This window comes from Chlamydotis macqueenii, chromosome 4 (assembly GCF_036417535.1).
Source record: "Chlamydotis macqueenii isolate bChlMac1 chromosome 4, bChlMac1.mat, whole genome shotgun sequence".
Taxonomy (NCBI): Eukaryota; Metazoa; Chordata; class Aves; order Otidiformes; family Otididae; genus Chlamydotis; species Chlamydotis macqueenii.
This window is the reverse complement of record NC_141559.1, coordinates 12,419,770-12,446,751: the sequence shown is the minus strand read 5'-3', so window position 1 is coordinate 12,446,751 and position 26,982 is coordinate 12,419,770. Positions and strand designations below refer to the sequence as shown.

At 41.7% G+C, this 26,982-nt stretch overlaps 1 protein-coding gene across 2 annotated transcripts; it reads left to right on the top strand.

Moving 5' to 3' along the window:
- Window positions 1-1,603: 1,603 nt before the first annotated feature.
- Window positions 1,604-11,188, top strand: PCDH18 (protocadherin 18). Of its 2 annotated transcripts, none has more exons than XM_010130219.2 (4): window positions 1,604-4,440; window positions 5,352-5,437; window positions 5,573-5,736; window positions 10,038-11,188. In XM_010130219.2, exons 1-4 carry the CDS (start codon window positions 1,936-1,938, stop codon window positions 10,718-10,720), a joined length of 3,438 nt encoding a protein of 1,145 aa, XP_010128521.1. In that variant the 5' UTR covers window positions 1,604-1,935; the 3' UTR covers window positions 10,721-11,188. The 2 variants fall into 2 exon arrangements, with proteins under 2 accessions (XP_010128521.1, XP_010128520.1); XM_010130218.2 differs by having other exon boundaries at window positions 5,349-5,437.
- The last annotated feature ends 15,794 nt before the right edge of the window (window positions 11,189-26,982 follow it).

Genomic DNA, 26,982 nt, shown 5'->3' with positions numbered 1-26,982 from the left:
ACCCAGTACTAAATACATTCATTATGGGCATTTCTATTCTGCACAATTTGCCACACGGCGCTGGTTTGTGAAAAAAAAAAAGAGACAATGGCTTATAAAATGCTTTTGAATGCTTAAAAAGAAGAAGAGTTCACGCTGAGCCTCCTCTGCTTTCTTTTTCAGCAAGAACCTTCTTAGTGACTTGGGCTGAGCTCTGCTGAGACTACGTAAATTGGGGAAATCAGGGATTCATTTTTTAAATTTTTGGATGTGGAGGGGAATATAAGAGAGAGAAAAGAGCAATAAAAGAGTGATGGTATTATTATGAGCAACCCCAGTAAACAAATGGAGAAAGTTAGGAGAAAAGCACAGCGAGACTGTGGCTAAAATGATAAACTTGAGAAGCAAACGTGAAGAAGAGGGAATAGAAATCGCATCATAAATAGATAAATTTGAAACCAGAACACATCAGCTTCTGCAACCTGGGTGCAGCCTGAAGCTTACATGACGATCTAGAGTAATTCTGGTCTACACAAAATACGTGATCCACTCAGCCATAAGATTATTATTTTTTTTTCTGCAAATGTGTTGTGGTGTAAACGTGCAGTTTTCAGTAACAGCAGAGAGGCCAGGAAATTGTCACTCCTCGCACACTTCATCTATCTCGTGGCTTCTTTTGCTTTGAAACACTTGGCCACGGTGGAGCACAAAGCGCTTTTTTCAACCAGGATGAAAAAGATCTTCTGAAGAACCACTGGCACAGCAAATCAAAAAAAAAAAAAAAAAAAAGAAGCAGAGAGACAACTGAACCCGGGCAGGCAGAGAGGAACGGAGCTCAGGCAAAATGCAGCTGCCAGAGGGAGCCGGGTGAAGGACTGGAGTGTGCTAAATGTGAGAGACTGGGAAAGGGGAGGGCAGGGATGGCAGGGAATGAGGGACAGACCTCCCTGCTCCACACTGGGGCACCGCTGTGGGGGAGAAAGCAGGTAATGTGGGGGAAAAAGGCAGGAGGGAGAGGCTGCTGAGGCAGGGGTAGAGGGAGGGCACCCCCGGCTCCTTTACTCAGCAGGCGCAGTGAAAAGGTCCCCAGCGAGTTAACCAGGGCGACCTGAGCGTGTAAACGGGGAGCGCGGTCGCGTTTCTGCTGGCAGGAAGGGGAGGAAATTAAAATCACAAAAACCCGCTTGAAAGTGCCCTGAAAATGCGGGCAGGGGGGGAGAAGAGAAGTTGATTTAAAGTTGCCCTTTAGTCATTTGTGTGCCCCCTCCCCCACCCCACCTTGGCCGAGGAGCCTGCCCCCTCCTCTTCCCACCCTCATCTACCCCCCCATCCCTCCTCCCCCCCATCTCCTCGCCTCCCTCCCGGTCGCGTTGGGCTGCGGGGCGGGGCAGAGCTGATTGACTGGAGGGGGCTGAGCACATGCAGAGCGAAAAAAAAAAAAAAAAAAAAGCGGAAAGGAAAAAAAAAAAGCTTTGTCTAGCGAGTTGGAGCGAAGTTGGGGAGGAGATTTTTTTTTTTTTTTTTTTTTTTTTTTTTTTTAGGTCGGAGTCGGCGAGCGAGGGTGTTTCAGTCCGGCGGCGAGCGGGAAGGGGAGCGGAGCGGAGAGGAGCGGGACGGAGGGACCGGCTGCATCCCGGCGGAGCCTGGATGCTGGCGGCGGGAGAGGAGCGCCCAGCCCCGGCACATCTCACCCGGGCAGAGGAGCGGGGAGTGGAAGGAGAAGGCGTGGATTGCCTACAGATTCTCTCTGGATGTCCTGGCACGGTGTGTATCCAAAAAAAAAAAAACCAAACCAAAAGCAACAACCCAACCAACCCCAAACTTTTCTGATCTGGTAAGATATTAATACTCGGCTGACTAGAAAAAACGTTTTTCAAGTTTTAAAGGACCAGATGCGTGCTGGGCTTAAGGTACCGGAGGAAGTCGCAGTAATTGCTTTTTAACTTGCTTGGAGAAATGAATTGCAAAAACTTACAAATGCACCGAATCGGCGGTAAAATGCACTTTATATTCATTTTTGCACTGATGATAATATCTTTCAATAAGGCTGTGCTGGGCAAGAATTTGAAATACAGGATTTATGAGGAGCAGAGAGTCGGATCGGTAATTGCAAGACTATCGGAGGATGTAGCTGATGTTTTATTAAAAATGCCTAACCCTTCCTCGGTTCGTTTTCGAGCCATGCAGAGGGGGAATTCTCCCTTGCTTGTAGTCCGTGAGGATAACGGAGAAATCAGCATAGGAGCTAAAATTGACCGGGAGCTACTCTGCCAGAAAAACTTAAACTGCTCCATAGAGTTTGATGTGATCACTCTGCCCACTGAACATCTGCAGCTTTTCCATGTTGAAGTTGAAGTGCTGGATATTAATGACAACTCTCCCCAGTTTTCCAGAGCTCTTATCCCTATCGAAATATCAGAGAGTGCGGCTGTAGGAACCCGGATCCCTTTGGACAGCGCTTTCGATCCAGATGTGGGGGACAACTCCCTCCACACTTATTCCCTCTCTGCGAATGATTTTTTTAGTATTGAGGTGAGAACCAGGACTGATGGTGCTAAGTATGCAGAGCTGATCGTGGTTAGAGAACTGGACCGGGAGTTGAAGTCAAGTTACGAACTGCAACTCACTGCTTCGGATAAAGGGGTGCCTCAGAGATCTGGGTCGTCCCTCCTGAAAATAAGCATTTCTGATTCCAATGACAACAGCCCTGTTTTTGAGCAACAGTCGTATGTAATCCAGCTCTTAGAAAATTCACCGATTGGGACATTGCTCATAGACCTCAATGCTACTGACCCAGATGAGGGCGCTAATGGTAAAGTCGTGTACTCCTTTAGCAGTCATGTGTCTGCCAAAATTATAGAGACTTTTAAGATAGACTCAGAAAAGGGACATCTGACCCTTCTGAAGCAAGTGGACTATGAAGTTAGCAAGTCCTATGAAATTGATGCTCAGGCTCAAGATTTGGGGCCGAATTCTATTCCGGCTCACTGCAAAATTATAATTAAAATTGTGGATGTGAATGATAACAGACCCGAAATTAACCTAAATCTGATGTCCCCGGAGAAAGAGGAGATAGCTTACATCTCTGAAGGGTCACCCCTGGACACTTTTGTTGCCCTGGTCAGAGTACAAGACAAGGACTCTGGCCTGAATGGAGAGATAGTTTGCAAGCTTCATGGACATGGGCACTTTAAACTTCAAAAGACTTATGAAAATAACTATCTAATCTTGACTAATGCCACTCTAGATAGGGAAAAGAGATCTGAATACAGCTTGACTGTAATAGCGGAGGACAAGGGAACACCAAGTCTCTCCACAGTGAAACACTTTACTGTCCAAATTAGTGATGAAAATGACAACCCACCCCGCTTCCAGACAAACAGATACGAAGTTGTTATCTTGGAAAATAACTCTCCAGGAGCGTACATCACATCAGTCACAGCCACAGACCCAGATCTAGGCGACAATGGGCAGGTGACCTACACTATTTTGGAGAGCTATATTTTGGGAAGTTCTATAACCACCTACGTGACCATTGATCCCTCCAACGGGGCGATTTATGCCCTGCGGACCTTTGATCACGAAGAAGTAAATCAAATTGCCTTTATGGTTCAAGCTAGGGACGGAGGGAGTCAGCAGCTTGTTAGCAATACCACAGTTGTACTAACCATCATCGACGAAAATGACAATGCTCCTGTCATCGTGGGGCCAGCGCTACGCAACAGCACAGCAGAAATCTCAATCCCTAAAGATGCTGGAATTGGCTTTATTGTCACCAGGATAAGGGCTACAGATAGAGACTCTGGCATGAACTCTGAACTCAGCTGCTCCATAGCGACTGACAAGGAAAACAGCATCTTTGTGATGGATCCCAAAACTTGTGACATCTCCATCAATATGAGTGTTGAATCAGTTCCAGCAAAACAATGGGAGTTTTTTGTGATAGTCCAGGATAAAGGCAGTCCTCAGCTTAGTACTAAAGCACTTCTGAAATGTACTGTTTTTGAATATGTTTATTCATTTTCAAGCACGGAAGCAACTTTGGTAAGCCAGCCCTCCCTGGATGTCTCCATGATAACAATTATATCCTTAGGATCAATTTGTGCCGTGTTGTTGGTCATTATGGTTATCTTTGCTACAAGATGTAATCGAGAAAAAAAGGACACCAGGTCCTACAACTGTCGTGTGGCGGAATCGACCTACCAGCACCACCCAAAACGACCCTCAAGACAGATCCACAAAGGGGACATTACATTAGTGCCCACGGTTAATGGCACTTTACCCATCAGATCTCACCACAGAGCTTCTCCGTCATCATCTCCGACCCTGGAAAGGGGACAAATGAGCAGCCGGCAGAGCCACCACAGCCACCAATCGCTGAACAGCCTGGTGACAATCTCCTCTAACCACGTGCCCGAAAATTTCTCACTGGAGCTCACACACGCTACTCCAGCCGTTGAGGTAAGGTCCACACCTCGGTGTGCACTTCCACTCACTCATGCATTCACTTGGGAGCATGGAGGTTCTCTGCATGCAGCCTGTGAAAGCAATAGGCAATTAGGTCTACGCCTAATGAGAACATGGTAGGGATTTGATTTCTCTTGAGATGTCACAGAAGTGTTACTCCAATGTCAACTGAATCCATTACCATGGGGAACAGGATTAAATCTGTTATTAATAGCATTATTTCTTGGTTCTTCCCTGTCAGGTTGAAGCAATTGAGTGTAACATAGTACTCTGATCTGGTTTAATGCTCTTTCTTTCCTTCTTCCTTGCCTTCCCCTTCCCTCTGTCTGGCTCTGCTTCAGAAAGAGTGCTGGAGTATTTACACAGGAAATTCTTTCATTAATGGGGATGGAGAACGAAAAGGTTAAACACTGACACAGTTTAAGTACAGCTGTTGTCATATATGATGGCATATCTCAGACTTTGAGGCTACCCATTTCAGTTTTTACTGCAAATGCTGTGTAATGGCTTAGATGAGAGCTGTGTCCTGGTAACTCTTCACATTTTGAATTTGGAATGCTAAGGGGTTGATTCTAATCTATTAAAACAAAACTCCACCTCTGTTTGTTTAATTACTTGTTTTACTTGTTAATGAATTAATTATTATGAGTTCAGAGGCTAATGAACAGCAGTGCATTTCCTCATTGTACAAGGTCCTCAGATGTTTCCTGTGGCAGACACTGTGCTACAAAATAGTCTGTTGTGCTGTATTATATATGTGCAGGAATTTGATTTCATTAAACTTTAAAGGCAAAAAAAAAACCCAAAACCTATCAAACAAACCTGAGAAGCAAATTAGTGGTTTTACAACTAGGAATTAGAGCCTTCATTTCAAGGAATCAGTCTTTTCACCTTTTCTTTAGCAGGTTTCTCAGCTTCTCTCGATGCTTCACCAGGGCCAGTATCAACCGAGGCCAAGTTTTCGAGGAAACAAGTATTCCAGAAGCTACAGGTAAGGATCTGGACTGCTTTGCTGCATAGGCATGTACATGTATCAGAAAATGTAGACACTTTTTAAAATCAAAAAAGTGGAATATAGCATACGTGAGATAATTTAATTCCACCATCACCACAATTCTCTTCACAGATATGCCCTACAAGATATGGATAAATTCAGCTTGAAAGACAGTGGCCGGGGTGACAGTGAAGCTGGAGACAGTGATTATGATTTGGGGAGAGAGTCTCCAATTGACAGACTTCTTGGGGAAGGATTCAGTGACCTTTTCCTTACAGATGGGAGAATTCCTGCAGGTAAGAGTACAATGGAAGCTGAACAGTTTATTTACAGTGCTGCCTGGCTGTCACTTTGATAAAGCTACTACTGAGAAAGCAAAAATTCTTTAGCTTTCAAGTCCTGTGTTTCCTTCCTTCTTCCTCTGCTTCATAGTAAGTATTGAGCTGAAGCCTTCACATGTCTAGTAAAATGAAAGCTCAGACACAACTGAAAATCTGCCCAGAGCAATGCCTCCTTTTTTTTTTCCTATTATTCACATCATCATGAGCTGGCTCTGAATTCTCCCCAAAAGCACGATCTGCTCCATGTCCTTAGACTTTTAATGACTGGGTGGATGTTTTTGCAAAGCCAGGCAGTTGTGGTTTGTTAAAAATACACTGAACTATAATTTGGGAGATAGGTTTTCCACAGTGGGTTCGATCCATATGATACAAACTTCTACTATTCAGAAATGAATTGTGAAAGTGGTCTAGAAATATGGATGGAGAAGAAAGAAAAGTGTATTTTTTTTCACGCTGAAAAAATGAACTTGAGTGGCAAGGGAAGGATCCAAATATATGCCAGATTTTAAATCTTGCAACCCTAATTTCTAGAAGAAAGAGCTTAAGAGGTACAATTCAGGGGCAGAGGACAGAAAAGACAAAAGCTAGAAAAGGGTGAGTGAAAGTAAGATAAACACATGCATACATATTAATGTGTGTGAGGAACCACTTTTAGATTTATGCCCAGTTACACATTGAATGAAAGAGGCTATGGGAAATTATACTAAGTACAGATCTGAGAATTTTGTGATTACTTTAATCATTATATGGCCACCGGTTGTACCCTAGATCTTGTACTCATTTCAGATCATGTTTAGTTTTCTCTGTATAACCGACAGGGACGGATATTTTCTACACGGTTCACTGAACCAAGAGTGTAAACTGAAAAAGTTTACTAAAGTCACCTTGTACACGGGGGCACATTGCTTTGTTGGTTGGTGGAGCACGTTGCCTCCTCAGGTGACCCCCATATATTGCCCAGGGCTGGAGGAGAGGAGCTCCAGTGCTGCGGCTCCTTCCCTCTGCTGCCACGGAAAACACCAGGGAGGGGATTGAACCTGACCTTGGCGCATTTTACCCTGAGAAATAGGCTGTTACACTACACAAAAGCAAACCCCAAAAGTTTAATTTGTTCTTCTCATACATGTTAACTTCAAAATTTTCTTTGTATATTTTGCTCCAGGCTAGGTCTTGTATCACCTACCCAGGCATTCACCCACCTCCTCAACTTAGTCTTATGTACCCAATGTTTTAAAACCAGAAACCTTGAAAAGTTACTATTTTTTCAGAACCCTTAACTGAAATCTGGAGTCCTACTATATTTTTAATCCTCATCTTCCCCAGCTCCTACTGCTTATTCCTGTGCCAGCTAGCACGAGGCATGTCTCATTCTCTCCTATGGTTAGCAAGGAGGCAGGGAAGAATCTACTGGAGCTCTCAGTTGCCAGGGGAACTTCAAGTGTGACGGTGTTTGCCTTGGCATCCAGCCCCGCTGCTGCTGAGGAAGAGCTGTCCCCTTCCCGGGGGGCGGCTGGGGGCTGCCAGGAGGTGGGAGCTGTTACCCTCTCGGATAGCTGAAATGCCCGTGACTCATTTTATAGAATCATAAAATGGTTTGGGTTGGAAGGGACCTTTAAAGGCCATCTAGTCCAACCCCCCTGCAAGGAGCAGGGACATAATCAACCAAATGAGATTGCTCAGAGCCTCATCAGTTTTCAGCTCTTGCAATTTGGTCTCTAAACAGGAAGCCAAAGGCTAGGAGGATTTCCAAAAGTGCCCAGCCTTTGCCCAATGCTAATCTCATTCAAAGTAAGGAAAAGTCCTGCTGAGTAGAGACAGAACTGGGTTGGGCTGTCAAGATGGGCATTTAGTCTCACCCAGATGTCCGTTTGCCGCTATGCGTGGTCTTAATTGGATAAGTATGCTGAACCTGTTCAGATGAGACCTGAATTGATCTGCAATCCAAACAAATAAAAAGGAAAAGAAAACTTCCTGGATGTTTCCTGTTCCCCATTTTGAAAAGTTTCTGCATTGTCAGTCTGTTCACAGGCAAAGTGCTGTGAGAAAGTCCTTTCAGTTTGTCCCTTTAAGGTGGAACAGGAAAGGAACAGAGCCAGTCCCTTGAAACTTCAAAAATGACAAGATCAGAAAGTTCAATAACTGTCCTTGAAAGAGTTGTTTCTTTCTCACTTTTTAAGTCCTTACCACTAAGTTTCAAGTTCTGGCAAAAAATTATGCTGTGGTGCATCTGGGCTTTTCTTATTTCTTGCTGATTTAAGGACAGACTGTGACACCATTCAATTTCCTCAGAGTATCTTTTGATCTTGTTGTGTTCAGGAATGTCAGAATTTATTATTTTATACCAAAACCAATCCTGATAGCATCAATAACAAAACTCACAATAGGACAACCCTCACCACTAATGAAATGCTAGACCATCAAAAGTCTCCCATTAATTTACAGGAGTCTTCTTAATTAAAAGTGTAAGCCTCACCTTCTGGGGTGAGTTGAGAGCTGGTCCAGGCTCCGTGGATCACTTAGATGTCTTTTCTCCTTTCTAACTCTTAGGCATTTTCTGTAAAACAGCACTTGAAGGCATTTCAGTCACTCCTATCAAAACTTCAGCCACTGATATTTTCGAGGTTGCTTTTTTTTTTGTTTGAAGCTCACTGATCAGCAAGCCATTTGCAATAGCTTGTGCAATATCTGGCCTGCAGCCTGAACCCGTATTCCTGAAGAAATTCATGCTCTCACATGTAAGACACAGAGAAAGTTTATACTCAGAGGGATGGGAAGGGCACTAGGAAAGCAAACAATATGATAGGCTCTGTAAAGTGCAGAGATGAATAACACTGACAGGAAGAGAGTAGGACTTTATCAATCACTGCTACGTCCTAAGCTGAGATACTCTGTTCAGCTCTGCTTACACCATTGCAAAAAGATTTTTTCGACAAGCTGACTGGATCCAGAGCCAGATGGGAAGCATGATGAGAAAGTGAGGAAAACTTGCAGGGCGTGGTTGCAAATGTTTCTTACATATTCGATATACAGAGAGAGAAAGAAAAATAAACTGTTCTGTGAGGGCTAATCTAACCATTCATTGATAGAGAACTAGAGCAAAAGCTTTGTACGGTCGAAATGTGCATAATGCAGAGTCTGGCATTTCTGAAAACTTTCTTTTGAAGTGTGTGACTCAAATTCAAGTCAGTGGCCCCTGCAGCCCCTGGATCTTTTCTAGCAGGTCAGCCAGGCACCCAGGCAGGGCCCAGCCTGAGCCGAAGCTTTGTGTCCTACAGAGTCAGCTCCCTTTGGAGAGGAAAATTTGGCCTCTCTCCTGGCACATCTCTCTTTGCAGGTCTGTCAGATACGGTTTTGCCTGTCTCCACTTCCAGAGACCTTTCCCAGACCAGCGTATCTCCCAGGGATGCAGCCACTTGCCCCATCATATTGCTGCTCCCTGGGACACACCACTAAAACCAAGCAGCTGAAAGAGCAGCTCTGTTGTCTTCAGCCCTCCTGGCTGTCCGGGATGCCCACCTCGTGGGTCAGAGCCCACCTTGTGCCAATGCCTGAGCCGGCACGGCCCAGTCACCTGAGCTACAGAGCTGCAAGCGCACTTCAGGGTAGCTCCAGTATAGACACTGGGGTCACAGGGGGTGTTAGTTAAGACCTAGGTATTCTGATCCTGGATTAAAATTTAACTCATTCAGTTAAAAAGGTAATGTGGCAGTGGATCACCTCGTATTCAGCATACCCCTCATTGTCAGATCAAGAGGAGAAGTGTTAATGAAGAGGGACATCCATCCGTTTGCACATCATTGTTCTTTATTTCCCCTCTCCATTTATTCCCACTTTATTACTCTTCTATGCTTCTCTAATTGCATGTGAAAGACTTCACTAAAACTTAAGTAAATGCTTGGAGGTAGAAACAATTTCATTTTATTAATTTTTTTTTTTTAAGTGAAACAGCACTGTAGAAAGGGAATGAATGGCTTTAAGTCACAAGTGTTTGTTTTCCACCTGGGATTTACATGTTTTTCTTCAGCCCTAGTTAAGGCTTACATGTTCTGCATTTGTCGTTCTCATTTTTTGAGACCATTCGGAAAGGAAGTGTATTTAGGTCCAGACCATTTATATTTGCTACCTTCCTGCGTGCAGCCAGTGAACCCAAATGCCAGATTTGACCATCTTTGGAGAAGTTCAGCCCTTGTGTTAGTCCCTGCAATATCTGCAGCGGCAGGGGGATGCTCATTTCTCCTCTTTTCTCTCTCTTGCAGCGATGCGGCTGTGCACGGAGGAGTGCAGGGTTCTGGGGCACTCAGACCAGTGCTGGATGCCGCCGTTGCCCTCTCCCTCCTCCGATTACAGAAGTAACATGTTCATCCCCGGGGAGGAGTTCCCGTCACCCCAGCAGCAGCTGCAGCAGCAGCAGCAGCAGCAGCAGCAGGGCCTCGAGGAAGATCCGCAGCCTGCTGATGCCAGCGAGAAGAAGAAGAAGAGCTTTTCAACGTTTGGTAAAGACTGCCAGAGTGAGGAGGAGTCAGGGGATGCCTGTACATCCTCTCTCCTCTCTGAAATGAGCAGCGTCTTCCAGCGCCTGCTGCCTCCCTCCCTGGATGCCTACACGGAGTGCAATGAGATGGATCGCTCCAACTCGTTGGAGCGCAGGAAGGGACATTTGCCAGCCAAGACTCTAAATTATCCACAGGGGGTGGCAGCCTGGGCAGCCAGCACACATTTCCAAAATCCTGCCAACAGCGGGCCCACTCTGGGGACTCACTCGAGCGCGCAGCCTTCCTCGAAGTGGCTGCCAGCCATGGAGGAGATCCCAGAGAATTACGAAGAAGATGATTTTGACAACGTGCTCAACCACCTCAGTGACGGTAAACACGAACTCATGGATGCCAGTGAGCTGGTGGCAGAAATCAACAAGCTGCTGCAAGATGTTCGGCAGAACTAATTGTTTCAAAAGCCTATTTTTCCATATTTATGGAAAACTGGAAGGGGAAAAAAATAAAGAACAAAAAAAACAGACTGAGAAGAACTGGCATTGCCAACTAGTTGCATTTATCATAAATGTGTCTGTGTATGTTGAATATTAAAATACTGTATTTTCATATGTACACAATGCAAGTGTGATTATCTTTATCTGTATTTTAAAAATACATTTGTATCTTATATTTATGTGTAATTTAACAAATAAATTTTATTTTTGTACACCCACAGCAAGCATGTTTTCCTAAATGTATATAGAAGGTACCACCCTTGTCAAACTTCCAGCATTCTTGCCACACAGGCATGTTAAAAAAAAAAAGGAGTATCGCTTTCCCTTGTTATTTCTTTTCAATCTCAAATGTTACAAATGCAAATTCAAACCACTGAAAAGATATGCAAACATTAGTTCTAATAAATGATCCAACACCTTGTTGCAATGTTTCATTCTTATAATAAAGAGTCAACAACTCCCATGAAACCTAAAGTGTCCTTTTTATTTTTATGCTTTTGGTCTATAAAGTAATTTTCCCATTTAATTAATGGATTCTTGCAGGTTGGGGTCTTCCTCTCTTTCACAAGTAAGTGTTTTCCCAAGTGAACAAATAATGGAATTTAGTGATGGGATTTCCAATGCTATCTCTGGAAAAAAAAAGGTAAATTTGTTCTGCCGTTGTTATGCTGCAAAGCCAGCTGAAGTGAGCGGTGTATACTTGAAAGACAGCAATAAAATCAGCTTTTCTGACCTCAAGCTGAATTGTCAATTTATGTAAATAAAAAATTGCAGTTGACTGCTTTATCCTTGTAAATGACACCCAAATAAAAGGAATGTTACATCCCCCACAAAAGCATCTGATTATAGCTGTATTTTGCCTCTGTTGTAAGCATGCCTTTTTTTGTATTTGCAAAGAAATACTTGAACTTCCTAAAAAAGAGCTATCCTGCAGGTACAGTGGCTCTTGCTGAATCCCATCCTTCCATAGCGGGGCCTCTCCCTGTAATGAAGCTAGCTCAATTAAAACAGTAATTTATACTGTGGTGCCATCATCACTGCGTTGGGGGTGACGTAGCTACTGGTTCTCAGATAAAAGTCAATATGGTCCCTTTAGTTCCTTTTTTTTCAAAAACATTTTTGGTTATCCTGTCATACGCAGGGAGATTTTTGTAATAGTAAACAAATGGATTTTATAGTTGAGAAACATGGGTGAGTTCTGGATTCCTGATGCTCATTTCAGGAGAGTGTTAAGTTCTTAAGAGAAGGTAAAAAAACCTGGTATTGTGAGCTTTCATTCAGAGCTGCAGATGCATATTTTCAATAAGGTATATTTTTTTACCAGAAGCGTGAAAAACTGTTGAAATAATGCAAGTGAACCTGGGCATAAAAACTGGCACATACCTTTATTCTGGAGAATCATGCTTGTAAGGTACCCTATCAAGTGTTTTTTAATGGTAGATACTGAAAACTCCTGTTTAATGTTGCCTAAAAAAGCCAGAATTTTGCTGTGCGTGTAAGCTTTATTTGTTCAATCTGTGTGTAAGGAAACTTTAATCTCACTATTGGTTTCACAGTGCTGTAGATGTGACATTTGTAGACGTGTAGACATTTGTTGACACCTGTATAACAGAGATTCTCAATGTGTTTACACTTCAGGAGTTCATGAGTCTAGCTGTGCTGGTTAGAAATACCAGGACTTCAGATTTCTAACTAAGTATCCGTATTAGCAGATGAAACTATGAAATTGTCATTTTGTCAATACGACTTACATGTTTCAGAGAACTGGCTTATCAGCATTGCTACAAGAAGATCCTCTAGCAGTGGAGGCTCTGTTTCTGGTTTGGAGAGTTGTTATGTGAACAAGACCAATGCCAACAAGACCTCAGCCCCTTTGAGCTAACATCTGTTACTGAAAAGAAAAAGTCGTAACACCTCATTTATTAAATATTTGAAAACTTCTGGTTTTCCCTTTCCTTCCCACTAATAGGCCTTAATGGCCCCAAGCAGCCTTACCTGGGTCCTACCCTTCCACTCCCCAACACCTTGAAGGCTCAGGAGCTCATTTAAGCTCAGCCTGGGGCATTCAGCTGTTGTATGAGTGTTGGTCCCTACTCTTGCTTTCTGGATGGACATGGGGGTTGCTTTAAAGCAGTGCCTCCAACCCCATATCTAGCTGCTGCTGGAGTCCTCAGATAGACTCTCATCCTATCACCATGCTGTATTGGAGGCTGTTGATGGATCCCATTACCAGAACCTGGCTCAACTATCTGCATTCAGGTACTGTAGGATGGCACTTTGTCAGTGAGGGTACTGCCCATGCTGGGGTTGCTCCTGGGCTACATCCTGCCTTCCCTCCCCAGAACAGCCCTGCTCTTGGTGCTCCCTGACAGTATCTCATGCCCCATGCTGATTGCAAGTCTTGCCTCTTTATTATCAAGGCCAGGCTGACTCTGAAACCAGTCTGGATGCTGTAGCAGTCCTGCCAAGTCCTGAAGTTCACAAGGGCATGGCTTTCTCCTTAGCTAGGCTGTTTCTCTCTCATCTCAGTTCCCTCCTTTCAGTTTCTCTCTTTGTCAATATCCAGTTCTGGTCCTGCTCTCCAAGTTCCCCACCGCCCCACTTCATTTGTCTTCCCTTTTATCTCTCTGACTCTGCTTCCCTTAAGTTGGTCTTGCCAGCGTACTAATCCTGCACAGCCCACAGCTGTACTCTTGTGTTTACAAAGTACCTGCTGTCCCCACAATGTTGCCCATGACTGAATTGTCCATTTTCTGTCTCTTTGGCTGGATCTGGGTCTCTTCTCAAATCCTTTCTTGCCCCAGTTTTTTATGTAAGCTCCACGGGATTCCTGAATAAAAGGCACCCCGTGCCTTATATTGGGTGTCTGTATGCGGTGGTGAGAGCTGATGTGCGCGGCTGCACCTCCCTCCACTGACTTTGCACGGGAGCGGAATGGGAGAGGGAGGCTCACACAGGGCAAATCCCAAGACAAAACTCATGCCTGCTTAGGGAATTGCCAGTTATTTGGGCACACAGGGTGTGTGAGGTGTTTAAGGGGACTGGCTGAGAGTGCACAAGATGGTAATTCGAGAATAGCTATTAAACTGGGAAATTCTTTTAGTTTTTCTATTGACATGGATAAAACATTGGTGTCACGAAATCAGCAGCTGAGAATAAAACTCCCCTTCAAGTGCTGCATACTCCTTCTTCATAAATAAATGTAGATAAATAGTACTTCCCTTTTCTAGAAGAGGAGATATTGGACCTTCAGGCTCAGACTGGTTTGTGCTGCCTACAGACTTGCAGGGCAGCCTGATAAGCTCCACTTTCACAGTCACATCATCTAGTAGGGATTACCAACCTGTTTTAAATTTAAAATCCTTAAATCAGTTTATGCCCACTGGCCCACGTCACGTGGAGAGTCTCAATGATTTAAAGGGCTACTGTTTGCAGAGGGAGCTTTCTAGCAAAAATAGATTGCGGTGAATTTGTCTGGTAGCACTAGGCATCCAAATACCACAAAATACATACGGTTTTCCTAGCGGGGATTTCTGTACTAAGACACAGTGGTATGTGCATTGCTGCAAGAATCTGATCATGTAAAGAGACCAGTTCTGAGGCCAGTCTCCGGGAGCAGAAATGTTTATTTGGATTCCATCTGAAATGCATCAGAGTTCGAGCTGCATTTATTGTCAATAGGAAGCTTGCTAAAAGATCTGCAGATTGTGGTAAATGAGGGAAAAATCTGTCTTTTTCCTACTCTGTTTAGACTCCCTCTTTTTCTCAGCCTTACCTATTAAATGAGAGAAACTATATGTGTGTGTGTGCGCGTACACATATACAAAAACCTAGTGCCAAAACTGTGTCAATAACAGGCAAAATTGATATTACACAGATTTAAAAAAAATTAAAACATCTGAATTTGCTGTGTTTTGACAACTAATAGAGAGTTAGGGATTCATGGGGTTTTTTTAAGCACCAAACAGGAGCATGATTATCTTGTCCAGAACACTAGGCTGCTAGCACTTCGATAAACACTTGGCATGGTGTTCTCCTTGAAGCCAGAATGTTTTCCTCCTTGGTATCATAATGACAGAAAAGGTCATTAAAGTCAGTAAATATTAATTATGAAAATACTGGTTATTACTATGTGCTGGTGGTTCTGTCTCTGCTACCATAGATGAAATTAGTAAGACTTCTGAACAAATAATTAATTAATGAATACTCAAACACCATTTTTCTCCAGACTCCATAATGATTTCTTTTTTTAGTCACTTCTGAAATGGATAAACTCAAAAATGTACTGAAATAATGATCAGAGATAGTGGGTTGTTTGACCACTTATTTAATTTGTGTTTAAAGTATTACTGTAACCACTGCATCACACTTTACTACTTGGTGTCCATTAGGATAAACACATTGAGAGGATGTGGAGGATGTGGCTGTCAATAATGTCTCTGTTGCATTCTACACCCTGGTCGTGTTTATAGTTTCTTGGTTTAAGAACAGCAATAGAAAGCAAACAAAAGCTACCACAAAATATTTAACCTTTAGAGTTTCCTATCTTTTTTTAAGTGAAAAACTGAAATTCATAGAAAATGCCAGGAGATTTCATTTCCTCCTCTTTTCTGCAACCTGCATAGAGTGTCAGATGTTTCTGAGATTAGAAGACTTGAAAACCTCAATTGTCAGCTGCATATAGGAAACATAAACTTTCCATACTGCAGCACCTAGACTGAGAGAAGCAGCCAAAATTTGCCTGCAAGCTGTCGAAAAAAAAAGGCTGGGTTTGTGAAGAAAATCTTATGTTTAAACTTTGTCAGGAAGGACAACACATGAAGGTTAGTCCAAGTTGCTTTAGAGAACAAATGTAAAAAGAGCTCTCTCTCCTATTTAGTTAGTGTTAGGCTTACACAGTATCTAAACTGGGAGCCCGGGGAGACTATGGTATACACGTATTTTCTTCCAACACTGCTGACTGTTGCGGAACGGGGTGAAATTGGGCTTGAAAGTGTATCCCAGGGTCAGACTCTGCACATAAAACTTAGCCTACAATATATTCTGTATCACAGTTTATATAAATTTAAAAAAAAAAGGAAGTGATAATACTGTAACTTCCATCAATAAAAAAATATTCATCATTAGCAACCCTACTGCACTGGACATCCTTGGAGCTGTAGAACCATAAATGACAGAGCACTTTGGGAGGGGGTTGGGGGGTGGAAAAAAGTATTCTGGGGATCATTTAACCTACTACTGAAAAAAAGACCCTCTCTGAAGAGATGCACAGGAACAATTTAAACCATACTCTAACAACTATTCAAAACAGAATTGGTAAATAACACCTTGTTTAATTAAAACTCAGGGAGACTGACAGAAATGGGCAATAATCTAAGCTGAAATTTGGCTGGTGCACACGTTCTCCCCCCACTTGCCCAAATAGCACTGTGGGAAATATGGTGAGGAATGACTATACAAACTGTTTTACAGCTTACGTGAAGCATTCAGTTTCATGCATTCAGTTTCATCGCATGACTTTGGTACTAGCACTGATTCAGGAAAGGAAAGCACCACGTGATGAATCAACAGCACCTAGGTATTTCTTGAAGGACTTTTGTCCTTATAGTGACCACACGCAATGAATACCAGGTAAGCTTTAGAAGTTCACAAAGTCACAGAAGAAAGCTGCATGACTATGACTCGCGTGAGACTTCTATTCAGATATTTGTGAAGAAAAATATTTTTAAGCATACTAAGGTTTAGAGTTATAAAATCTAACCATAAGTTAATCTAGTGTAATTTTTGTCATCTAAATCCTAAATGTAGAATCTCAAAACATGGATATCTAGTTGTTGATTGATTTTGTCTATGACTTGTAGCATTGCCAATGACTCTTGACATATAGGTGATTCACTGTGTATGTTCCCATGTAAATACTACATTAAATTCTCTAGATGTGGGAAATATCTGTGCCTGATCACACCAGTTGTCAATGCCTGAGTACCTAAATGATGGCGGCAAGCAATCTGTTGCCTAACTCATTTCAGGGCCTCAGTGCTGCAGAGGTTTGCCGATCTGAGCGTGTGTGCAAGCCCAGACTCCAGAGAAAATATAGGAAGAGGAAAAAGAGCTGCGCATTGTGCCAGGCACTGGAAAGCCATTGTCTGCCCTTCCCGAGAGGTCACTCCTCAATTCTCATTTGTTTCTTTTCTCTCTGTGTCTGACAATATGTGTTTTAAAAGTTAAAAAAAGACAGCAGCTTCAATGGCAAAAATTGAAATTTTATGGTAGGCTAGTGGTTTGGACAAGGAGTGGAAGCTTCCTGGGAAGAGAAAGGGTTTTGAAGCTGAGATTTCTCATAGCGCTAGTAATGATAAAAGTACCCACTATACTTTCATATACTTGAATTTTGAGAGGAAGAATTGTCGTAAGCACTTGTTCTGAAGATAGAATTGATCATGGTGGGGTTTTATTTAAAAAAAAAAAAACAAACTTTTAGCTTTAACTATTTATTAAAAAAAAAAAAAAAACCAAACCAACAACTTTTTACCTTTAATCCAAGTCCATTGTGCTGCCCTCCCATCTTCCCCCTCGATTAGCCCCTGGGTGCTCCTGCCAGTGCTCTTTGCTGCCACTGTTGCTCAAAGAAAGATAGTGTGGAACAGCTAGAACAGGGAGGCTATCTGGTTGAAAACTCATGGCTCCCTTGTGGTGACATAGAATCATAGAACGGTTTGGGTTGGAAGGGACCTTAAAGATCTCCTAGTTCCCACCCACCCTGCCCTGGGCAGAGACACCTTCCACTAGACCAGGTCACTCAAAGCCCCATTCAGCCTGGCCTTGAACTCTTCCAGGGACAGGGCATCCACGACTTGGTTCCCAACTATAGCGCAGGCTGGGCTTTGATTGGCATCAGTTGCTACAGACCCACACTCTTGATCACCAGTGAACATGCGACTGTTGTAGTCTGAGCACTGCCAAGAGAGCATGGAGTGCAGGGCAGGCGGCAGGTTCTGTGTTACGTGCTGACTGTTTGGTGATGTACTCCGAACTCAGTGCTTCGCGGCTGCTCTGCCAGTGGCACACAAGCCTAAATGGTTCAGATGTGGCTGAGGAAGGTGATCTTCCACTGCAGGTCTAATCCATGCTGCCACCATCTGCTTTTCTTTCTGACCAGTTCAGGTCTGATGTTCCCTGTCAAGTGCAGTGTTCTTCCCGTGATTTGCACAGAAAGCATGTAAGTACTTCAGATCCCGCTCTGTTAAAAGGTACATAGGTTCTTTTTGTGCATTTAGCCTTAAATTGCCGCAAAAATTAACGTGAGAGGAAGCCTACTTCCTGTTTGTTTCATTCAAACAATTCCTTCATTGTTTTGTCCCTTCTCTCATTGGTTTGGATATTATATTAAGACACTTCATCTTGCTGAAACACTGAATTATTATTATTATTTTTTTTTTTTTTAAATAAATCTAGCAGCAGGGAGTAAAGGGCCTGGGAAGCCAATGCTGTCCCATGAGGACTAGGAGAGCACTCTGTATGTAAAGTCCATAGAGTTTGTACAGCAAATATGGACAGTGGTAACTTTGAACCTTTTTTGTGCTAAATTATTTGGTGCAAAATGGTAGTTTTGAGTTGCAATGTTTACCCACTTGGCGAGATTTGTTTCCAGCTGGTAAGGCAGTGTCCTAGGGTCACCATGGCAATGTTGAGTAGAAACCATGAATTATGCCTTAAAAGGAAGCGTTCTTGCTGCTGTGTGTGGAAAATGAAAGTCTCTCCCATACGGTACTGTGGCTATAATAACTTGGCATAGCTCAGTGTCTTTATCTCTTGAAAAGATAAGACTTCAGCAGTGATTATATTTAGATCTCAGAAGAAGTCAGACTATCCAATTACTATTATATACAGAAAAAATAGCTAAGACAAGGAAAATAAGCCAAGTCCAGATGAGAAAGGATTGTGTTTGTTTCTCCTTTTCACAGGCTCCAGCTGGTCTTGAAATAAAATGGCTGGTCACTCTACACATAAACAGATTTGTTACATATTTTACAGCAATGCACTATAAAACATTGTTGAAATGGTGAGAGAGGCACGTGTGAGCCTGGTAATCGATTTCTACACATACAGGTGGATCACGGACAGACTTTTTTTCTATTTAATCCTAGGTGGGATAGTAGGAGAGGCTGATGCCCTGGAAAAAGCTATTTCTAAGAGTCTTGTTGTCTAACGAGCTGAAGATGCTGCCTGTGTGTGAGAGAGTTTATGGAAAAAATCCATTTCAGAATTAATATAAAACTGTGCAGGAAGAAAAGGAAAGGAATAGGTTAAAAAAAATCCAATTTTCTTGTTAGTCAGGCCTGTGCTTCAAGTAATGCCTATGATCCATAATATTTGCAAACTGACAAGTAACCTGATTGGCAAAAGATGACAAACAAGCACAGCAGCTTAGTGCACCTCTGACAAAGAATGATGGACATTTTTTATTCAAATAAAATGAAAACATAAGCTTGGTAAATTGGCAGGCTTGAGACCACCTGGGCTTGTTTTGACCCATCTGACTTTCTTAAATTGTTACAATAATTAGGTCACCTAACTAAAAAGAACACGTTGATTTTTATGCAGACTAGAAAAATGTTTGTGGTGAATCTAATAATAATTTTTAAAAAATATCAGTGGGTAACGTTAATATCAATCCAGGTTTGGATTTTTGGTGTTTTTGTGTGGTTTTTTTTTTTTTTTTTTTCTTGAGGAAGCTGATGTCTGACCTGACTCTGGAGAGTCCTATAATTTAAACTTTTAAAATCTTTCAGAAAGATAATATAATTTGGGCATTTCATTTTCAGTGGTGTAATAGGTGAATAGTGTTTGTACTGCTTTAAGGAGCCGACTTAGGCTGTCATAATCGTGCCTTAAGATCTTAAAAATCTGTGAAACAAAAACAGAAGTGTAGATGTGCATGTTGAAGGGCATCCAAAATTCAGGTCTTTCTGATGGTTCTTGTCTCCCTGTAGCACTTAGAGCAGCAAAGTATACGCTGCACATGTTTGAGTGCCTAACTTCATATGGGAAATAGCAGAGAGACTCATGATTGGAAACATTTGTAAACAACTGAAAACTCGGTGGCTTTCTGCCAGCGTGGGTGGGCAGCAGTAGTACGTCCTGATGCTCGGTATCAGTCAACACAGATTTCTTCAGCACCGATTACAAAAGTCTCCAGCAAAACCCTCGTAGAGAATATGCAGCAGCCCAAGTTAACCCTGCAGAGCGGCAGAGAAGATTTGTCAGCGTCTGTGGTTCTGCACTTCTGCATGTATTAGAGCAAATTGCCTCATTCCTTCATAGCACAGGGAAACTGCTTTATGGAAAAAGGTGTGCACATGCCATTAACTGCAATCAACATACAAGAGTTAAGAAAAAGAAAGCAAATATAAAAAATGTGTCAGAAAGAAGCCAATGTGATTATTTGGCAGTTAAACTAAAATGAAACATTGGAAGTTTAGACTTTACTCACAACCAACTGAAGAAAAAAAAAAACAAACCAAAACTGTATTTATCTGAGTGACTGTGCATGCTATGGTGTTCCTAAGTGGCTTAATTTCTGAGAAGTATACATATTCCAATGTAAAATGAGAATCTGGAAAGACCAAAGCTCAGATATTATGCCAAACAATTTATGTAGGCTTTTGAGTGTTTGTAGTTATGTAATCTACTTAAAATCCATCTTTGGTATCATTGCCATGCTTAAAGAACTTTGGAAAGGCTGTGGCGTTAAGAATACAGAAAGTGAGGTTTTTAATGCTATTATTTCATTGAAAGTGAAACTGCAGTAGAAGGGCAAAGTGTGTATCATCTGTATCTACTTCAATTAGCATCTGAAAAAATAAGAATAGATACTATTTCCCTGAAACTCAAGAGAAGCCTCCCAAAAGGCACTGTTATTTTAACAACTTAATTTAAAACTGAGCAAATAGAGAATACATCTTCTTCTTCACTTCCTATGCTGCTTCTTATCCCATTCTTGCAGGGAAAAGTCCTGAACAGTCCTTGGAGGGTAACCATGCTCTGCCTGAATTGTGCTTGGGGGTTCATGTACTCTGGAGAAGGTACCCAGTCTGTCTGGGGCCACTTTGCTGGATGTCAGACGTGCCTTTCTGGATACATCCTCTAGGTCAGGTGGAACCTAGTAATGGGTCCTAATAGTGGACCTAGGAATTTGTGACTGCTACATCTTGTTGCCTTACTGGGTGCAATTCAACGGAGGCTGATGAGGACTGGGGTACACTTTGAGTACAGGAGCTGATTCATCAAACCCAGCGATTCCAGCAGGGTCTGTTTAAAGCGTGGCTGAGGCCTGCAAAGGCTGGATGTCTGTCAGCACTTGGGAGAGGAGCCTGAATGAATTTGTTGCCTTGTTCCAAGGACTCCTGGCTGCATGGGCAGCAGCCAAACATGCGGTGACTCCTCAGGCTGGCGGGACGAGAGCAGCTGACTCTGCCAGCTACCCTGCCCGCTGATGCGGTGGCTATCCAGAGAAGGCTTGTGGGCACTCTGTAATTTTGTCCTTGCTTGTTGAGCCAATGTCCAAAAAGATTCATATCCTCTTTACGCCTCGGGGCTTTGAGTGAGCTGGCCAGGCTGCAAACGGTGCTCCTGGAGAGAGCTCAGCTTGTAACTTGGGGAGTGAAGAGTGGTCTGGGGAAAAGGAGATCTGACGGCTTTTTTGACTGAGTGCATTGTCCTCAGTAATGGTCTTTTTCCCTGAAAGCAGCAACATTATTATTATCTATCTGTGCAGTCAATAGGCAATAAATGAAAGCCTGTCTGACTTCAGAAATGAAAACTGATTCCTTCAATTTGGAGACGGCTTGTGTTCTCTCCATCCCCCTTGGAACTTGAACACACAGAAACCTCTGCCAAAATTGAGATGATGCTGCGAGGGTATCAGAAACAGCTCTCATAAATATCAACAGGAGGCAAACAAAAAAAAGCATGGGTGCTAAAGGGTAGCATCCATTTAGTCATGCTGGGGACAAATCTGGAACGAGAGAGGAATGTCACCCTGATAGAAGGTGCATGAGAAAATATTTCAGCCCTAATCTTTCTCTTGAGAATTGTTCTGCAGTACATTCCCAGACAATTCGCAGAAGAGTTACTTACTCTATGTTACATATGGTTGTAAGAGTGTCTTTGGGCAATTTAGTTAAATGTTGAGCCTGGGACTCATTGTACAAAACCAGTGAAATTAAATAAGATATGATAGATTACTTTTAAAGAACAGCAGCAATGTTATATGTTTAATACAGCAGTTTAGTGGTATCTTCCCATAAAGCATTCCCTGAAGGAACGATACCTGAAAGCAGAAATAAGGTAGAGTAGGTAGAAGTGTCTCTCCAAGTCCATAAAAATGTGAACATATTTGTGAGGGCTGTTGGAGACGACATAATTATCCTTGCTATTTTACCTCACGGTTTGGAATACTTATTTTAGACGAGATTATTGATGAGAGAGAGACTCCAGTTGCAGCATGATAGGAATTTTCCTGTCTTATTCCAGCCTATCTGGGGATGGCTGTCTGGTCCTGACTCCCTGGAAGGGCTCCTTGCCCCTCCTGGTATTCCTCTCCACAGCTTTAGTAAATTAGGCTGTGTTAATCACATTGGGAAACTCTCAGGTGAGCCCTTAGTAAAATAAGTAATTTAAGTATTTAGAAAAATAGCATTTAGTAAGCTTAATTTAGCAAGCTTGCTTAGGCACAATTTTCAGATGTCTCCTAGAGCTCCAGTATCTGTTAACATGCTCTTCACTCCAGCCAGCGCTGGCTGCTCAGTTTAATCACTCAGTATTTATGGTGGTTTAATCTACTGGGCAAATAAACTAGACTATAAATTGCTAGGATTGAAATTTACTTTATAACACAACACGAAATTCAGCAAAATACTTATGTTCAATCTGTTCAACCTTGTGGACTATTCTCTAAATTTTTTTTGATGCGTTTTCTTGGTATACGATTGGGGTTTTTTTGTTTATTTGTTTTCATTGCATTTTGAGGAGATCAATGTAGAGTATGTTAAACACCAAAAATAAAATCCAAAAAATTTATGTCCCAGATGAATTGAATTGGCTTGAAGACAAACTGTAACTGAATACAAAAGTGTTTAAAGAGGCTTTCCTAAAGTGAATATCAATGCTCTGAGCTAGTATGGACATTTTCTTAACTTTACAAAAAGAATATATTTTTTTCCAAATGCAATTACTTTTAAGAGGCACTCAATTAGGGAATACACTGGTTATTTAAACATATGAGTGCATGGAGAAGAGTGCCACTCTGATTTAAAACAAAACAACAAAATTGGAGCACTGGCAAAAGCTGTTTTGTAAAAAGACATCTCTAATCAGCCGTAGCCAAGTACATCAGAAAATACAACAGGGTCTTTGGCCATGATGATCCTAACACCAGAAGATAAGAACATTTCTTGCTTGCCCTTTCAGAAGGGCTTATACAGATAACTCAGTGACTTCAAGTAATGGGTAGAAAAATAACAGCCAAACTGGAGACAAAATAAGAATATTTGTAATATCATTCATTTTGCAAAAAAACCTGATAAAATTCACATCATTCTAGAGATTTTTTAAAAATTATTTCAGTTTTTACAGGTGAGAAAACTGATACAGGCGTAGGCAAGTTGAAAGAACAACTGGAAACCAAAAGCAAGTACTCATGTATCAACAGCCTTCTGCTCCAAACCTTACTCAAAACAGAGTGAGAAGTTCTTTCAACAATGAGTTGTCTCAGCTAAGAGGATAACTGGTTCTGTTGTATTGATGCAAACCTCTGTTGTACAAAGACACAACAAAATTTACAGAAAAGCAGTTCAGGCTAAGCAGCATCACTGGTAATGGAAACTGCAGCAAATGTTCTCTTAGGCCTCTCTGAAAAAACACAATTACTTTTTGCTCAGACTTATGTGTATTAATGAAGTAATTTGATATTGTTGGACTGGCTTTTTCCAGCAAAAGCTTGCCAAGTGCAGTATATCCCAGCAGTTTGAACTCCAGTGTGAACAAATATCTCCCTTTTTTAAAGAGTCTTTTCTGAAATAGAGTAGATTCTACTATAACTCAAAAAAACACCCAAGAACCTTGGTGTTTAGGAGAGTTTAATGCCAGAAGGCTGTCTCTTAGTTGGTTTGTTGACAGGATAATTAAACTGGGTAGTGAAAATATTTAATCATTTTAGACGATGAGCGTACTCTTAATATAACTCTTCATATATCTGGGGTTTGGTTCCATTGTTTTCTCTAGTGTCTTATGAGATGCAGGTGATAAAATGTTATCTGGTTCCCCAATCCAGAAAACTGACGTCCTAAAAGACCTGTCTCATATCTATAACAGTAAAAGCAAAGTTGAGAGACGGTGAAGATGTGCCCTGGATCTAATTAAAAAAAAAAGACATGAACAAAGAAAATGGTACCTGCTTTTTGAGCATGAAATCTGATCTCCAAAACATTTCAAATGGCAAATGCATGTCTTGCTTCTGCTTCCACATCTGAGTTTGCTTTTTAAGTGACTCCCTAAGGTGGAGCATGATTAGGAGGAAAATTTGGAGTATCAGCAGCTGATCAGAGAAAAGTGCTTAGAACCATTTTGGTCAGTTAGAGAACAGAGCAGAACTTTTCACAGAGGATCAACAAGCATCATGGAGTAGGATTATGTGTAATAGCCTTAGCAACTGTCCTTACAAGAAGCTGGAGGAACATTATGGAGAAGGTAGCATCCCCGTGGTATCTCTTGCACTGTTCTGTGTTATGGTCATTTTGTCTTTTCTGAGTGTGTTTGTTTAGCTGGAAGCTACTAGGAACTAAAGTGATGATTAACCAAGATGCATGTTTAAATTTAAATGTAGGCTTTTGGTTTGGTTTAGGATTTCAGGAGTTTAAAGAAAGTTCTGTAAGAACCAGGAATTCACAGGAATTGCAGGACTGCAAAAGACAGTAAAATGAATGATAGTCATCCAAAAAAAAAAAAAAACCCCAAACAAAAAAAATAACCCAAAAAAGGCAGAAATGGGGGACCTAAGTGAAAGAGCAGAATGTTGCTTTTTGTTCAGAAACTGGCAAGGAGCTCTGTGTAAGCAGTTCATTCACTTCCTGCAAAACATAACAGGATGGAAAACAGAGGCAGAAAATACTTATTAGGTTATGCAGGCCATTTCTTAGTGCTGGCAGAAAAGGAAAGAAGTGGAAAGTACATCTCATGTCACTCTCTCGTGTCCCTTCTGGCTATATTCAGAAATGCCATGAATAGACCCTGGAGGGAGCCCCACCCAGTCACTTCTAGCTAGATGAAGTTTAGCAGCATGTGAAACGATGAGAGAGGGGAGGGAAAATTCAGGGGATGCTCATAGAGATGGGGAAACTCTTACTCTGTGACTTGGAGCACTTCTATTGAATTTATTGCCATAGGAGGTGACCAAATGCTGCGATGATAACCTGGTTTGCTGTAAGAGCTATTCTCTGTGCTTGCACACCAAAACCTTCCCTTCAGCTGTCCTCCATGGCCATATGGCTCCCATGCTGGAGGTGTGCCTACCGGCTGCGAGATGGTTTCTGATGGGCAGCAGGTGACAGTGATTTGGAAATTTTACAAATGAAAAAAAAAAAGTCATGGCACTTGAGCACTTTTGACCTGGTAATCAGAAAATGGCAGAAATGATATCAAAGTTTCATTGTAAAAGGGGAAATGTCCCATTGACTCACCCTAAACAGCTGACAGATAAAAATATCAGAATTTAAAACTAAATGAGATCTACCCCTCTTTTTTTTTTTTTTCTTTTCTCGTTCAGCTCTGTGCTTGTTTTTATTCTGTTTTTGAAGCTAAATTCCTGTAACCACTGCCACCAAAGCCAGGTCATGTGGGTAGCAATTCTAGACTGAGTAATTTTGTGAGCCTTTTTCAATCACCCAAGTACAGGGGTAACTACGGCTGCCAGAAAAGAATCTAAGTGTTTTCTTTTTCCTTTCCTTTCCTTTTTCTTTTTCTTTTTCTTTTTTTTTTTTCTTTTTTTCACTCTGTGGAATTTTATTCAAGCAGCTTATCTGGGTTTGATTTTTTTTTTCAGTTGTGTGTTTTTAAAATATGTTGGCAGATTACTCTGAAGCCTCCTGACTGGTTTTTTTTTGTTTCATTTTTTTTTTGAAAGCACAGTTATACTTACACTCCCTCTCTTTTCACTGAGGGTGTTTGTTGGTGTGCCTTCTCAAAATGCAGTCCCAAGCGGAGTCGTACAGTTATTGTAAATAGCATGCAGTATGCACACTTGAGTAGGACAAAGAAACAGACATAAGAAAAATTTAAAAACACAAATTATTCACCCTAACTTTAAAGATTAATGAAACATTTTCTTGTTTGTTTTGGCAAAAGAATTATTCTGGTATCTTGGTGGAAATGAAATAAGCCAAGATGTCCTGGAGTCATCTTTCAATAGCAAAGATAGTCTGCTCTTCTGAGACTCTGGACAACAAATGTTTTTGCAATTGTTACCATACGATGTCTGCAAGATCTGAGAGTCACCAGTTTATGAGGTATCATGGGTCTGATCTTTGTGGTGTGAAAACGACAATGTGCTTTGAAGTTATAATAGCCGAGCAGATTTATATCAGCTACAATATCTGGCCAAATTGATTATTACTCTGTTTTGGGGAAGGTTTGCCTTTGATCTCAGACACCTTTGAATGAAAGGACAGCCTAGTGCATTTCTCAAGGTTTTAAACTCTACTAGTGCTTTTCTGTGTAAAGCTAGGGGAGATCCAAAAAGAGGTTTATATTGTTGGTGTCTGCAGTAGCTTGTTGCTTGCAGTCTGATGGAGAAGTCCAGGGAAGCTCATGGTCACCTTCTGAACCATAGGAGAAGAGTAACTACCATTAGCCTTTCCCTTCAGCAGTGATGAGCAGAAGGGGAAGAACATAATGAAAACTGACTTAGTTTGAACTATATCAGATTGGAAAAAAGAAAAAAAAAAAAAACAACCCAACCAAACAAAAAAAACCCTAAACAAACAAAGAAAAAAACCAAACCCAAAACCCAAACAGAAAAAAAAAATAAAACCACAACAAAACCCAAACAAAACAAACCAAAATCTCCACCTTATATCCATAGAATACAAATCTCATTAAAAGTAATACAAACAGCCTAATGGAAATAACTATTTAATATCTAGATCAGAATGTCCCCAAAA